Source organism: Pavona decussata, unplaced genomic scaffold (assembly GCF_977016875.1).
Source record: "Pavona decussata unplaced genomic scaffold, jaPavDecu1.1 SCAFFOLD_29, whole genome shotgun sequence".
In the NCBI taxonomy this organism is placed as follows: Eukaryota; Metazoa; Cnidaria; class Anthozoa; order Scleractinia; family Agariciidae; genus Pavona; species Pavona decussata.
Window position 1 is genome coordinate 1,207,114 of NW_028145452.1, and position 16,471 is coordinate 1,223,584.

A 16,471-nucleotide genomic window follows, 5' to 3' on the forward strand; every position below is an offset into this window, starting at 1 on the left:
CAAAGGAAACCCGAGTATCTCGAGATGCGCAGAACGTATGCGGAGCAACAAAACTAGGCTTCGTCCTTAATTGAGGAACAGGGCCAATGGACCTTAACACTGGCCTTAATTTAATCATTGTAATTTTAGCCGCAAGCAAGTTTGTAGTATGTTGTGACTGATGGCAAACCCATTTCTCATCATACTGTTTATTGTATTTCAGTCACGTGACATCAGACATGGAGCGAGTATGCATAACCATTGAGGGAGGACTGGTACTGCGAGGAGATGTTCTGGTAATTTAATTTGAAAAACCCGAATGGAAGTGAATGTCATTTTATCAAGTATCCAAAAATAAACAACACCACAGGAAAGTACTGCTCAGTAGCTTTCATTTGAATGGTCACACTTTATGATTTCGTCTAGAGTCAAAAGTTAGAACCACCTTGTACAGTATAACAAAGAGCACCACAGGAAAGTACTGCTCAGTAGCTTTCGTTTGAATGGTCACACTTTAGGATTTCATCCACAGACTCAGAAGTCAAAAGTCAAAACCACCTTGTACAGCGTAATGAACAGTACCACTAGAAAGTTTGTCTTAGTAGCTTACACTTGAATGGTCACAATTTAGGATTTCATTCCCAGACTTGAAATTGGAACTAAATTTCATGGACTCTGAACGACAGTTCATCTTTATCATGGGGTTTTATTGGAATCTAAGTGATGAATGTCTTCTGAACTGCATGTATCTTTGTTGCAGATTAAGTGTTACCACAAGAACACGCTGTCTTCTGGCCGGGATATGATCTTTAGATGCCAATTTCACACTGGTGCAATTAAAGATCATGGTTTAGTGCTTGATAAAACTGAACTGGATGATGCTTGCAAAGGTTTGTATCCCGTGGAAATCAATCTTAGTTTTCACTTCCAAAATTACTGACCAACTAAAACTGGAAAGCTTCAACGATGCCAGTTTACACTGGAAAATAATGACAATATTTCACCACAGACTCAGGAGATAGAATGGATAGAAGCACCCTGGGCAAGATTTCCACACAGCCCCATGCAGTATGTATACATTTTGCGACTCAAACTCCATTCACGCTCGCTGTTTTTGGAAGAGGGTTTATAGTATGACAGTGGTGCATGTATAATTAATGTATGGGGCTGCGCGGAAATCTTTCCCCAGGCTGTGCAGCATGATAGACAGTATAATACGAAAGTGGTGCTTGATAGATTTAATTTGATTGGTGCACAACAGTATGCACCCAAATGTCTCAGAGGTTAGAACCGTCTAAGACGTTGCTGACATCAAAACAAAACAATCGATGTGGAAGCGTGTTAATCAGCTTTGAGCTGTGTGTTTCATACCAGTGCTTAACTATCTTGTTTTCTTTTTGTCTTATCAACAGATAGAAGGTTTCCTGATGGTTGTAAAGTGGAGTTTGTCTTTTCAGCTACCGGGAACTTTGTGTCAGGTGGGACAATGTTCCTTTATTTTCTTCAGTCCAGCTCTCCGTAATAATAGGCCATTTTACAGTTGAGTTCTCTGTGACCTGGCCTTGGATTGGAAGCGAGGCTGCCTGTGGCCTTGGTTTGATACAGACCACTGCTTTTCATTTGTAAATGCAACTAGTTAGCATAAGAACAGCGTGATCTACATGTGAAAAGCAGTCAGGTTTGTATCAAAACCGGGTCACCGCCAGCCTCGCTTAGAATCCAAGACCTGGTCACTTAGCACACAACTGTAAAATGGGCTATTTAATACAATGAAGCGCGACAACCAATTTATTGTTAGTGCAAAAAGTCTACCACAAATGCAAAACAAGTGAATGACAGCACCGGTTATTGAAAGGAAGTTCAGACGGGGCTTATTAAACCATGGTCTAATTGACAAATCGACGGTAATTTCTATGGTCTATTTAACAATTATTGTTAAATCGTTGATACAATAAGTGATAGATAGCCAACGAGACGCCGAGTAGGCTATAATCATCTCATATCCAACATTCGGGAGTGGAATAATTGTTTTATGAAAAACAACCAAGAATTACACTAAACACCCAACTTTTTTCAAGGTAAGCCTGAATAAGTCTTTATATATTTATTGTAAGGTTCTTATATAACCGGTGTCTAAAATGACGAATTTCAGCCTGGAGGTTCTTAATCCATTTGTTCTGTTATGCGGGTGTTTACTGTAATGTTTGATTCCGCTTTGCAAGAACAACCTGAAGACAATTTAATGGTCGCTATTTTTCGGGCATGATATAAAATAAAGTATGGTATTAAAATGGTATTAAAAACTGAATTATTGTATAATGCAATTCCAGGGAGTTGACTGGCTTAGCGACCATGGTATATGAGCCATTATACCATGCCAGAGAAAGAGCGACCATTAAATTGTCTCCTGGTTGTTCTTGGAAAGCGAAATCAGCAAGATCTAGCAATATTTCTTGATTGTTTCTAATAATAATTAACAGCATTTATTTAAACACGATTAAAAGTTCAGCTAAGCTGATATGGTCGTGTAATAAAACAATTATTCCACTCACGTTTGTAGGATATGAGATGATTATAGCCAACTCGGCGCTACGCACCTCGCTGGCTATCTATAATCTCATATCCAAAAAGCGTGAGTGGAATAATTGGTAAATATTATACCATGGCCGCTAAGCCATTAAGTCCTAGGGTGCTTTCCATTCACCAAAAATTCTCGGTTTGAATTTTCGGAAATTTCGGTCTCGAATGGAACGGGCTTATACTCGGTCATCACATGGTCAGTTTTTGCCTCAGGCTTCTTGACGCCGTTTATCGTACGTGTTCAAACAGTCCGACTGGAAACTTTTGAATGGAACACGAAATTTTCGAAAATACCGAAATTTCCACTTTTCGGGAACACTGAAAAGGTTGTCCTAAATTTTTGAAAATCTTTTCCAGAAAAGACCCTATTCCATTCGATTCCCACCCGAAATTTTCGAAAATTTCGTCGAATGGAAAGCGCCCCTAATGTTTTGTGACGTTTTCGTTGCCGTCGCCATAGTAGCTGCTTCAACTCCCTAATATTAGGGAGCTTGAGCAACGACGACGGCAACGGCAACGAAAACGTCACCTGAAAATATATCTTTATTTCATTTGTGCTACTTTGCGATTATTTCAACTCGCTCAACTTTTACAAAAATGGCGAACTATCCAGGAACCAAATTGGTAGAAGAGGCGTACAAGTTAAGAGAGAAAATGAAAAATTCACCGTCGTGCGTTCACGTTATCCACAAAACCTTGAATTTGGTCATTTCATGTTGCTGCTTGGCAGAGGACGGCAAAGAAATGTACCAAAATGTAAAACGCACGTGCAGAGCGATTGTTTTTGCTCAATAAACTTATTGTTTTGCGGCGTTGTCGTTGCCGTCGCCGTCGTCGTTGCTTAAACTCTATAGCGGACTATTGATCCAGCGGGATCTAAGTCCCAAAGGTGTGTACTACTTGCATGTACCATTGGTGAGTTGACGGTCTTTTACCTTGCAGAAATCAAAGATAACGAGCGGTTGCGTTCGATCATCCGGCACTCCTTACAGCCTATGGAGAATCCAGACACTGTTCTGTATCCTGAGGTAGAGAACTGGTACGACAGCGCTGACGGGACGCCAGCATCCCCCACAATTGGAAGAAGCAGTGTTCAAGAAGGTAACGCCTCTTGGTACTGCTGATAAAAGTTACTTCCTAACATTGCTAAAGTGCAGGTCTGATAATTTGGGAAATTACTGTAAAATGAATACCAAAGGAAAGGTCTACTGTGAGTAGCTTTCATGGGATGGTCACACTTTAGGATTTCATCCGCAGACTCAAAAGATAGAACCACCTTGTACAGCATAATAAACAGCACCACAGGAAAGTACTGCTCAGTAGCTGTCATTTGAATGGTCACACTTTAGGATTTCATCCACAGACTCAAAAGTTAGTATCACCTTTTACAGAATAGTAAACAGCACCACAGGAAAGTACTGCTCGGCAGCTTTCACACTTAAGGATTTTGTCTGCACTCTCAAAATTTAGAACCGCCTTGTACAGCAAAATAAATAGGACTGCTCAGCAGTGTATATGGAGAGTTTCCGGGCATCAAATGCTTGGATTCCTCTTTTAAATAAGTGATAAAACATGGAGAGGTCTCTGTACGCATCTGGTATGCTACAGTTTTGTTTTTGTAGCATTGGTAAATAGTTTATTTTATCAGTCACAATACTGAAGTTGGAATTAGAAGAAATATCGAAAATAGACTATGTTTTCGTGCATAGGAAAGGATCGTTGTATTATTGAAATTGAAAATAAATCAAATTGTGAGTCTTCTTGCTCACATAGGAGCCAAAACGTTTGGAATAGCCTTGACATTCTCAATTCAAGAATTGATATTTAAGATGTCAGATAGAAGACATATTGAACATTTTCTGCGTTTGAGTCCGTTTTGTTTTAGAAACGGCGTTGTTTTAAATTGACGTGTCATTTTGTTAGTAGGAAATAGCTTGGTTGTTCGTACTTGTTTTATTAACGGTTTTTTAATATCGCCAAATGGTTAACAGGGTTGGGGGGGGGGGGGGGGTTGGGGGAGGGGAGGGGTTCATTTGTCAGTCGCTCAGTTAGTCATGCGCATTTTCGTTCTGGTAGCGTACAGATGGGCTTTGCGTTTGTATGTCGAATTCGTTTTCTTGTTGGGAATCACGTCCAGTCGAGGATGATACGTGAAACATTTTTCTGCGCACTGAAGTTTAAAGAAATAAACGGAACTGTTCCAATCTTCGTAGCATTGACAAACAAAGGAAAAACAGTTGTTTTTGAAAACTTAAAATGTTTTCGGTGTTACCATTAAGTTAAATACACGAAGATTTGCCAGTGGGAATAACGAGATTAATTTCTAACATTTTAACTCAGTATAACTATAAACACATGTCATATCATTTCTGAAAATGCTGAACTATAACTGATAATACGGGTAACCGTTTTTAAAATTAACTCGCCACACATCCGGTTTGTAGTTTAAATCCTCAACGAGGTGATCACAGTCAAGTAAACTGAATTATTTTCGATAAAGTGAATAAATTTGAATAAACAGGGTAATAGATCGAGCTGTATTGAATTGAGTGTCGAATATAAATTGGCGTTTGCTTCAATGGTTTTGACCTAATACGCTCTGTGATTGGTTAGCCAATACTCGTGCCACCTTCCCAACCAATCAGAAGTGAAACCAAAACCAATCGTGACTTGCTTTCACGTGTTTTCCCGCGCTTGGCGCCAAGTTCTGATTGGCGTATTGTGTTGTTAATGTCTACTGTGATTGGCTAGAGTGATAACTTTGGTTGTTTGATTTTGGCTTTTCGATACTCAATTGAAAACAACTCTACAAGATATAAAAGATGTAAGATTATTATTTTTGCATATCAGTGTAAGAATAACGCTTGAAAATCGAGGCACCGTGCTGTGTGGCTCTGATAGTCTGACAAATTAACCCCTTTCATCAATTGAAACTTTCACAGTTCTTTAAGAGTATCATGCACTTGTAAATTGTGCTTACTGACCAATTACCACGCTGTCTTGCATGTTATTCCACGGCCTTTGTATTTATAAGAAATGAATAAATAGCTATGAATGATTATTTATCATTGATGACTCAATTTTGAAATGGAAATTTCCTTTCTATTATTTAATATCTGAGGCTTTCTGCAAAAAGAAAATATATCTTGGCTAGTTGTGTACAATAATCTGAAGAACGCACTGTATTTATATGGTCTGATGCGAACACAGCAGTATTATGCTAGGGTCTGTGTGTTCATTTTATAGTGGAAGGTTCTTATAATTAACAATTATTCCACGAGCGCGCGTTGGATATGAGATGATAGGTAGCCAACGAGGCGCGGAGCGCCGAGTTGGCTATAATCATCTCATATCCAACAAGCGCTAGTGGAATAATTGTTTTATTAAAAACAATTAATCAAGTAATATTGCAATTTATGGTCGCTACTTCTCGGGCATGGTGTAATGGCTCATATACCATGGCCGCTAAGCCAATCAAAACCCTAGAATTGCATTATACAATCATCCAGTTTTTAATAGTAATTTATATTCATTTGAGACACTAAAGCGCAATGTGTTATTATGTAATCGATTATTTTCAACCGACATTTTGTGAACTTTTAATAAGAAAACCGGTCGTTTCAATGCGAATTCGTTTTCCTGCAAAGTCGTTTCGCTAACAAGTCGTTCCGCTCTATATCGTTTTGTGTTTGAAAATGTTAGAATTTTGGTTTTATTTCTGACTAGGATTAAGGTCTAAAAAGTTGATTGGTATTGAAGTAATTGGTTAGGATTTCAGGTGAGTGTCGAAAGTAATTGCGCGTTTGCTTTGGTTTTGCATTACTACGCTCTGTGATTGGTTAACAAGACTCGCGCCACTTTCTCAACCAATGGGAATCCAAACCAAAACGTGTTTTCGCCGCACGCGTTTTCCCGCGCTTGGCGCCAGTTGCATGTATTTGCTTCGAATTCTGATTGGCTGGTTGTGTTGTTTACATCTGTTGTGATTGGTCAGAATAATTACTTTGGTTTTGGTTTTACGACACTCAATTGAAAACCGCTCTATAGTTGCCCTGAAATTGTAGCGAAATCGCTCTGTAGGAAAACGAATGACAGCTAAACAGTAAATGGCGTTAAACAACCTAATTACGTTATAGAAATCAGTAAGCCTGGGTTTGAATAGGGGGGAATTTACAAATTTGGTGTTAAGTTTTTGAAGAATGACTTAAAGTGGCGTGGTTATTGGTCTTAAAAGCAATTTTTTTACTTATAATTGAGTTTTGTTTGGAGATGAAAATAAAGAAATGCTACCGTTAACAAAAGTGATTAGTGTTTTGTGTGAAGTTGTAATAGCTAAACTAATTACAAATCCATAAAGAAAATATCAAGCTTTGTAAAGTGCTCAATCACTGTCGTAGTTAAAAAATGTAACTCGGGTCTCCTTCTAAATACCGGAAGTAAACTTACAACTCACTATACAGTCAACAAAGAAACAAGAAAGTTTCACATAAATATATCGTATTTAATCCTGAAAGAATATTTCCTTTTGATGTCAATATCCCCTGACTGATTAGTGTGTTGTAAAATTTGAAATTTGAGGTGGAATGGACTTCCAAATCCAAAGGTCTGGGATTCGAGCCTTTGCTGTTGATCGCGGTTCGAGTTCTAGCAAGACATTTTACTCTTTTTGTGTATAAGTAAGTCTCTGGGATTTGATTTTAAAATCTTACAAATACTTTGACAGGTATACTGTAATGGTTGCTATCGTTTGCTAAGGGAGTCGTTATTCCCTTCTTGACTTTATTCTAAAGATTTCGAAGAAAAGCGGTGATTGTAGCAATACTCCTAGCGTCTTCATGCTACAGAAACCCGCTCCGACGGTGTGAGCCACTCGCCTAAACTGGCCCCGAAAGCTATTTCCCGGATTGTTTGCCTTTCCTATATTCGTGATATATCTAAGACTACCATTTGAAGCAAAGAGAAAAAAATGCTTAGTCATGTCCTACTAATCCTGCTTGTGCATGATGTAGTCACGTGATATCCCTGAGCAGCCTCGTTCCTAAGCCTTAACGCGCTCATCGGTGGAGTATAGGATTGGGGTAGAGCGTGGATCGGCTCAACGGGCAACATCGTCTATCTTCCTCCCTCGAGATTGCTCAACGAACGACGTCACATTCGATTGTCCTTACTCTATCCCTTACTTAGTCGCAACTCGCCTCGTTGCCCTTGTCTTTCGTCGCGTTAAATTCGTTTCTGGTCGTCCGCGCGGTTTGCGTTCCGGGTCGCGCGCGCGTTCAATCCGTTTCGTATCTCGGATACGTGACCGAAATAACCATAAAGGAACTGGTCCACTTTTACGTTGTTCAGGGTTGACTTTATCCCTTAGCATTGATTTGTTCTTTACTTCTCCTTACCACTTGACAACAATTTCAACTAGGAAGTGTTAAAGGAATTAATGACCTTCATCACAACAAAAAAATGTTGTCTTAGATCCATATTCTCCTACGAAGGGTATAAAAAATCAACTCCAATACCTAAGAATATTTTTTTATGCTAATCTTGGGACTCGAGGCGTGGAAAAACCGTCGAGGCGTCTATAGATTTCGATGATAATTCGCTTGCATCATAAATGTAGTTTGGACATCAAATCGGAGTGACCAAACTTGACCTGAATTCATGCAGTGTCTAGCAAACTTTTCACCAGATGATCTATCCACCGAAACTACTTCTGCCGCTGATGCAGGTGGGATTATTTTTGTGATATCTGCGTCTATTAATCAATTGGAGTTTCATGAACGATGAACGCTCAGTCTTTGGCAGAAGATTCGGAGCTTAAGGGGCTCGTTGCGAAAATCCTTGTTCGAAAACATTGGAGTCTTTGTACAGCCGTCCGTTGACCCGTTTTATAAACCTCAATTTGAGAGTCAAGTTAAAAACATTCTGGTTTATAACGTATCCTCTTAAGCGCAACGGGAGGTGAAAGTAACCTTCGAAGAAAATTAAATCCAATGTGACAAATTATACAATATAACAGTACACGTCAATAATGGTCAATAATAGCTTTCATACGATTTAATTTTAACGGTAGACTAAAAAATCTAGAACTTCTTATAAAGCTAAATATACAGCACCACAAGAAATACTGCTAAGTAGCTGTCATTTGAATGGTCACACTTTAGGATTTCATCCACAAAATCAAACATAAGAGCCACCATGTACAGCATAATAAACAGCACCACAGGAAAGTACTGCTCAGTAGCTTTCATTTGAATGATCACACTTTAGGATTTCATCCACAGACTCAAAAGTTAAAACCACTTTGTACAGCATGATAAACAGCGCCAGAGGAAAGTACCGCTCAGTAGCTTTCATTTGAATGGTCATCCTTGAGAATTTTAAAACTTAAACTCTTCGTTTGAATTAAAGATGAAATAAAGGTGAATGGAACAATTGACATCGTTGGGTCTGCCACCAGACAAGATGGATAACTTTAATAAATTGTTTCTCTAAATATGTTAGATTGTAAATACAGAATACACGTAACTGCAGTGTCATGATAACAAATCAAGCATCCAGTAAACAACTACTGCCAAGTCCTTGGCCCTGATTGAATCTCTCAGCTTTACGAACACTTTCTTGAATGTTTCTCTTTCTTTTTAAGGAAAGCATGTGAGGGTATTTTTGGACATATTTGAATTTCTTATCTATTTAATTAAAAAAATTCAATTTGTTATGTGAGCATCGTTAAAACAATAGTTGCACATACTGATAAAGTTTGTTTGTTCCTCGTGGCATTTGTAACTACAGTTGATGGCCTCTTAAAATTCTTTCAATTCAATTTGTGTCGCAAATCGTTTCCAATGCGTTTTCTGTTCTCTGTTTTAGTAGAAAAATACGATGTGTTGTGTTGTTCTGCCCGGGTTGACATTTTGTTGTCAGGAAATTTTATCGGCTAAGATGATCAGTATATTGATCTATGTACTTGGCTCGGCATCCAGAATGTCTGAGTAGTGTGTAATTGAATTATACAGCATAATAAACAGCATTTTAGGATTTTATCTACAGACTCAAAAGTTAGAACAACATTGTGCGGCATAATCAACAGCACCACAGGAACGAACGGCTCAGTAGCTTTCATTTGAATGGTCACAGTTTAGGATTTCATCCACAGACCCAAAAGTTAGAATCACTTTGAAAAGCATAATAAACAGCAACACAGGAAAGTACTGCTCAGTAGCTTTCATTTAAATGGTCACACTTTATGATTAAATCAACACACTCAAGGGTTAGAACCACTTTGTACAATACATGTATAATAAACAGCACCAGAGGAAAGTACTGCTCGGTAGCTTTCATTTGAACGGTCACACCTTATTCCATCAACACACTCAAGTGTTAGAACCACCTTGCAGCTTGTATACAGACTAAACAGAGGACGCCAAACAAGAACAGAATTTTTCAGTTTCCAAGATCGTTTTCGGGGCTTTAAAAGGGATATTTCTTACGGTTTGGTCTGTTTGGGTTATTAAGCTGAATTTTTAACTCAGAAAATTTTAGGGAACGGATCTCTATGCCCGAATTTACGAGTCTCTGCTGGCTTTCCGAAAATCCAGCTGGCCAACGCTGTCGTAATGACATTTTTCGTCTCTGCTAATGTCATTTTTCCCAACCTTCGAAACTGAACTAAGAGAATTGATTTTCTCGTTACTCAAGTTTTGACTTACGAAACACGAAAGAAAACGGCAGTTTTACTTCACAATTTAATCCGAATTTCTGAGGCAATTAGAGGTGTTTCGAACAGATATTCATCGAAGCGAACATTTTAAGCGAACATTGGGTGCATGCCCTTGGTATACTCAGCTGCAAGTGAATCAAGCAAGTGTCGCATTTGTGAAGGATTGAAAAACTAAAGGAAAATTGAAGCTCATTTCCATGAGTTTTAAACCCATAACCATCAATTTTATAATTTGTACTGCCAACAGTGACAGTGGTCAAAAACTGAGAAACGAAAAGAACGGAAGAAAACATAATGCGTCCCAATCTGATCATTAAGTATGATATCGAAAGACATCCAGCATCTTATTCCAGGACGCACTAAGTTAGCTTTCATTGAATGGTCATATTTTCATACTCAAACAAAAAAAGTTGACCATAATAATCAGCACTAAAGCAAAATACGCGTCAACTTTAAGATTAGAAGTGACGGAACCACCTTGTACAGCATAATAAACAGCACCACAGGAAAGTACTGCTCAGTAACTTTCATTTTAATGGTCACACTTCAGGATTTCAACCACAGACTCAAAAGTTCGAACCACCTTGTACAGCATAATAAACAGTACCACAGGAAAGTACTGCTCAGTAGCTTTCATTTGAATGGTCGCACTTTAGGATTTCATCCAGACTCAAAAGCTAGCATCACCTTGTACAGCATAATAAGCAGTACCACAGGAAAGTACTGCTCAGTAGCTTTCATTTGAATGGTCACAATTTAGGATTTCATCCACAGACTCAAAAGCTAGCATCATCTTGTACAGCATAATAAGCAGTACCACAGGGAAGTACTGTTTAGTAGCTTTCATTTAAATGGTCAGTCTAAGAAAATTCATATGCAGACTCGAAATGTAGAACCATTGTTAACGTACAGCATACAACTTACAGAATGTTTTCATCAACATAAACAGATTGCAGCACAAGATTCGGATAAGCTGGGTTTAGCGCTTGGAGAAATAAACCCTATTTTTAAGGCGTAGTCCATTCAAAGGCTTCAATTTTCTAAGTTTTAAGCGTTTTATCGTTACTATCTATTCAAGGTTTTTACGGAATCTAAAAATCCCTCTATAGGGTCATGATGCACAACAACAATCTTTTAGAATTTTGGTTTTGCTTTGTAGGCGGTGTATTTAACAGCGTGGGGCTGGGCGGGGAGAGGGGGTGGGGTGATGAAATTTGGGGGGAATAGAGGAAAGTTTCGATTCGTTTTTAATCATAATTAATAGATGCACACCAGAACAGTCAACTGGCCATCCGGACTGCTTTCGCCGACTGTGTGGTTGTGTGAACGTAATATTTATCACTTTCATTTCTTTCCTAAATCACATGCTATTTCATAAATATTCAACTACACTGCACCCTTAAATTATAGGTTTCCGCATTGAGATAAGAAAACAAAAGCGAAGCGGGGTGCATTTATAAGAGCAGAGCACAGGATGGTTTGAGGGCTGGGAGCGTCAGTGAGTCACAGCACTGGAGAAGGAAACAATTAATGCACGGCTTGGAAGAGTTTTTGAAACCTTTTTGCTGCTACAACCAAACCTTAAGTCGGTTCTGTTTGAAATTTGGCTCTCATTCTTTAGTGATCCTGAGGTAGGTTTTCATGAAGGGTAACGGGCAGTGACTTGTCCACCATTTTTACCCCTGAAATAAGATCTTTCTCTCATATTATCCACCGGCATTACGCAGTGCTGATGTAAGTAGGTCCATTGCTTGACTGGTTGGTACCGCTTTCTACCTTATATTAGTCTGGAGATGAACATACCTGAGTGAAACGCAGTTCTTACAAACATAGTATCTGATGTCTTTCTTGTGTTTATCGAGTTGAAATTTGGGAATTCTTTGGAGTGAAAGAGGTTAAACCATATAAAAGTTTTACCGATCTCTGTTAGCCATAGAATCCATTGTTCCTCAGAGTTTCCCTTCTTAATTGAACGAGATAAAAAGAGTCTTAGATCGTAATATCTCATGTTTTTTCGTGTTTATCGAGTTGAAATTTGGGAATTCGTTGAAGTGAAAGTAGTTAAACCATATCAAAGTTTTACCGATCTCTGTTAGCCATAGAATCCATTCTTCCACAGCGTTTCTCTGCTTAATTGATCCAGTTGAAAAGAGTCTTAGATCGTAATATCTCATGTTTTTTTTCGTGTTTATCGAGTTGAAATTTGGGAATTCTTTGAAGTGAAAGTAGTTGAAACATGTCAAAGTTTTACCGGTCTCTGTTACCCATAGAATCCATTCTTCCACAGCGTTCCCCTGCTTAATTAAACGAGATGAAAAGAGTCTTAGATCGTAATATCTCATGTTTTTTTGTGTGTTTTTCGAGTTGAAATTTGGGAATTCCTTGGAGTGAAAGTAGTTAAACCATATTATAGTTTTACCGGTCTCTGTTACCCATAGAATCCTTTTACGACTCTTCCACAGTGTTTCCCTGTTTGATGTGACCCCTTAGATCGTAATCTTTCCATCGTGCATCACATTCTCGTGTTGTGTTTTCCATTGGCGCTTGATGCTTTGAGCTATGCACAAAAGTCAATTATATCAGTTTTATCTTCTGGAGCTTAGGGTTAATACCGTTATTTATAATTTGCACAAAAGGTGTTTAGCTGTTGAGCGTGAACTTTGTGCTAATTAAAAACCTGTTTTGTGTATACATTCAATTGCGGTTTACAAACGCGGTTTTGAAAAGCAAACACTTTTATGCTCGTAACCAAAGAAAACCTTCTTGTTAAACAAAAGCGCTAAGATAATCTTCCCAGCGAGTCTTTAATTTCAACACGAGTGCTCAGAAGGCGTTGTATATTCTCGTAGATCAGCAACAGAAAAATGTTTTCACAAGTATGCGGATTTTGCATGCATGAAAGCTGTCACGTATATATTGAAGTCAACAACTTACGACTCTTCAGCCCTGCTGATTTTTAATACCTTTTGCTTTGGTTTCCACGTGTTCATTTAGATGTATACTGTCGATTTGTTTTGTTGTGTATGTCAATACAAAGTGTACCTGGGTTGTGTTTTACAACAACAGTTGAATATCAATTTTCATAAACAACGATTGGCATCGATTTCCTTTCGCGATAAAAAATCAAATATACAAGTCTCAAGAATTATGGAAACGGTTTTCAAGGGCATTATCTTGATGTAACCAAAATCTCCTAACTCGTACAAGGATAAATGTTTACAGTTAGGTAATGAGATTTTGTATGTTGACATTGTGGTTTTAAGGGTGTCAAGAGGCGTAATTGGGAATTGATGGAATGGTTTCCTGTGTTCTTGAGATAATAACATGCTTTATCTTATCTACCATACTGTATGTCTCTTGTTTACTCTGCGGCCATCGGTGAACGTTGTGGGAGAATATGTTTTCAAAATACAGATTTTCTGGCGGTTATTTGCGTTAAAAGGCAGCTCTTTAAGGCAATAAATCAACGATAGTTAATTCGTGACCTGTCAAATCGGCATTTAAGTTGTTATTAACACTCTAATCATTTCGTGTGAACTCGATATGATCGCTTATTTCCTTCATCAGCGTGCAATACCGAACCACATTCTGCACGATAAGCTAGATTGTGTGCTGAAATAATAACGATATCTTGCTGAGATATTTACTTCTAGGGCCAAACAGATGTTAATTTTAGGTATTTTGCCTACAGTCAGAACGGCACTGCTTTACTGTAAGATCGACGGCATTTTTGATTACTTATGTTAATGACCCTCCAGGGACGATACCTCCAGTTATCACATATTTTTGCATTGTTATTTAATTAGCAGTCCACTCTAGTGCATTCACTGCATACGGTATTTCACGAACTTTGCGTATTTATAGCTCCTCCTAAGGCTGAAATATCGCTAATTGTCTTTAAATGAAACAACTTGAGAACCGCTGCTGAATTCGGCACTACACCTTGTGATGAAAACTTTGGCTTGTCGACTTTTGAGTCTAGTACACGGAACATAACAAACAGACAGTTTCTGACTTCAGCGACAAAGCTTCGCAGTCCGAGGAATTCAACTAACCGGTAGGAAATATTCTCAATATTTCTCTCCCAGCTTTCCAAAAGTCGTTTTGTAACTATAACCTTGTAAGAGATACCTTGTTTTAAACATCTTGAGCTTCAAAAGTGCGGCTAAGGAACAGTTAAACAGTATCAGTTATGAGAAGCTTCGGTGTTGTAAACAGAGGGAATTAGTATTAAGCTGTGATTCGAAGATGTAGATGCTAGCAGCCTTCTGATTCTAACCAAATTTTGTCGCTTTTCGTTAATGTTCTTCTAGATAAACGGCAAACTATTTAGTTAATTGAGTCCCTCTTAGTTGTTAACTAAATTTAATCGAATTTTTAATTGTTGCTAAATGAGTATAAGTCGTGCCAACCGAAGTGATACTGAATTTTAAATTAGTTCAGTCGACCCAAAGCACTTAATTGTCCGTTGTTGGTCCTGCTAAAATCGTTTTTGAGACGCAAATTTCTCTCAAAAGTTTAAAACCTCGCAGTGCAAATGAACGTTTGCCTTGAGCAAGAACGCTAAGTTAGGATCCCGTGGTGTGCGTGTTTGGTGCGGGGCATGAACTGTGAAAACTCAGAACAACAGGGTGTTTGTACATTCTTGAGGTGCTTTTGTTGGGCTGTACAATTTTGTTTTGTCTCGAAATTAGACAGTTAACCTTTGCACTCTGAAAAAGTGACGCAACTTAACTAAGAAAAAAAATATATTTTACTACATAAATAAGTAAGTAAATAAAGGAATAAATAATTTAACAAGTAAGTAATTAAATAGGTAAATGAATAAATTGATGGGAGTAAATTAATACTGAAAACAATCGTCACCACATTAAAGTTAACTGCTCAATTCCTTTCACTGAATGGCCACACACAAGGAGATTCTTCACACTCATAGTTAGAATCGGTTTGTACAGCTTAATACAAAGCACCAGAAGAAGGTACTTTCATTTGAATGGTCACACTTTAGGATTTGATCTACAGCCTCAAACGTTAGATTCACAATGTACAGCATAAAGGAAACAGCACCACAGAAAAGTACTGCTCAGTAGCTTTGATTTGAATAGTCACACTTTAGGATTTCATCTACAGACTCAAAAGTTAGATCCACCATGTACAGCATAAAGGAAACAGCACCACAGAAAAGTACTGCTCAGTATCTTTCATATGAATGGTCACACTTTAGGATTTCATCCACAGACTCAAATGTTTGAACCACTTTGTACAGCATAATAAACAGCACAACAGGAAAGTACTGCTCAGTAGCTTTCATTTGAATGGTCACACTTTAGGATTTTAGTGGACTTTACTCCACAGATTCAAAAGTTAGAAGGCCTTTTTTAGGTTTGAAAATATGCTGACAGGAATGGACTCGTTTTTTGCGTTTAACAGGTTAGCCTCATTTTCTCCTCTCCCCACCCCTCTGGGTGAACGACTCTATGGGTATCAGTTGTAATCCTATTTTGCTCAAATTTAATTAATTTCGTGTGGAGGTTGCAAGGTTATCGCTTGCTGTATCTTATTAAGCTGATGTCAGTCGTGTGTCGAATCTTCAAATCTGGATAATGGGTATCGGAGATTAGACAAATAAATTATATAAAAATAGAACATGACTTTTGAAAAGCACCAGAAATACTTCGTAACCACATGCAAATAAGATGGGATATTAACCTCTTATCTGCAGTATCAACTCGCATATTCTCTTCACTGTTTTTAAACAGTGAAGACATGTTATTGTTGCTGATCATTCCCTTCATTCTCACGACCAGTGTATTTGTTCAAGTGCTGGTATTATAAGGAGAATTTAGATGCTTATCACCGTTGTGGCTTGTTGTTGAAACAGCAACAATACAGGATGCCAAATATGCTGCTTTTCTGCTATACTGATGTGATCGTGGGAAGTCTAGGTTGTTTACAAACCGTGTAAGAAAATTTTAATTAAAACTGCGGTCTTTGAGGTCATAAAACATTGATTGCCTGCGCGGTTTTCATGGAGATCTTGGTCCGGTCGACTGATCCGGGGTGTTGCACTTGAAATCCGGATTTCCCAGAGTAATGTCCTTCCCTCTGAAAGCTGTGCTGAATCTGTATAACGGAAGTCTCTAGAGTTAAACTGCTTCAGTTCCTTTGCTAATGCACACGCTCGACTGGACAGCCTCC

General features: G+C 38.3%; 1 protein-coding gene across 6 annotated transcripts in view; it reads left to right on the forward strand.

Moving 5' to 3' along the window:
• Positions 1–16,471, forward strand: part of LOC146484847 (tensin-3-like) — a 70,173-nt gene that overhangs the window by 24,644 nt on the left and 29,058 nt on the right. For all 6 annotated transcript variants that reach the window (XM_085104311.1, XM_085104313.1, XM_085104312.1 and 3 more), the window contains exons 16-19: positions 203–275; positions 740–869; positions 1,392–1,457; positions 3,502–3,660. In XM_085104311.1, coding sequence (XP_084960437.1) covers positions 203–275; positions 740–869; positions 1,392–1,457; positions 3,502–3,660 — 428 coding nt within the window. The remainder of the gene's footprint in view (positions 1–202; positions 276–739; positions 870–1,391; positions 1,458–3,501; positions 3,661–16,471) is intronic.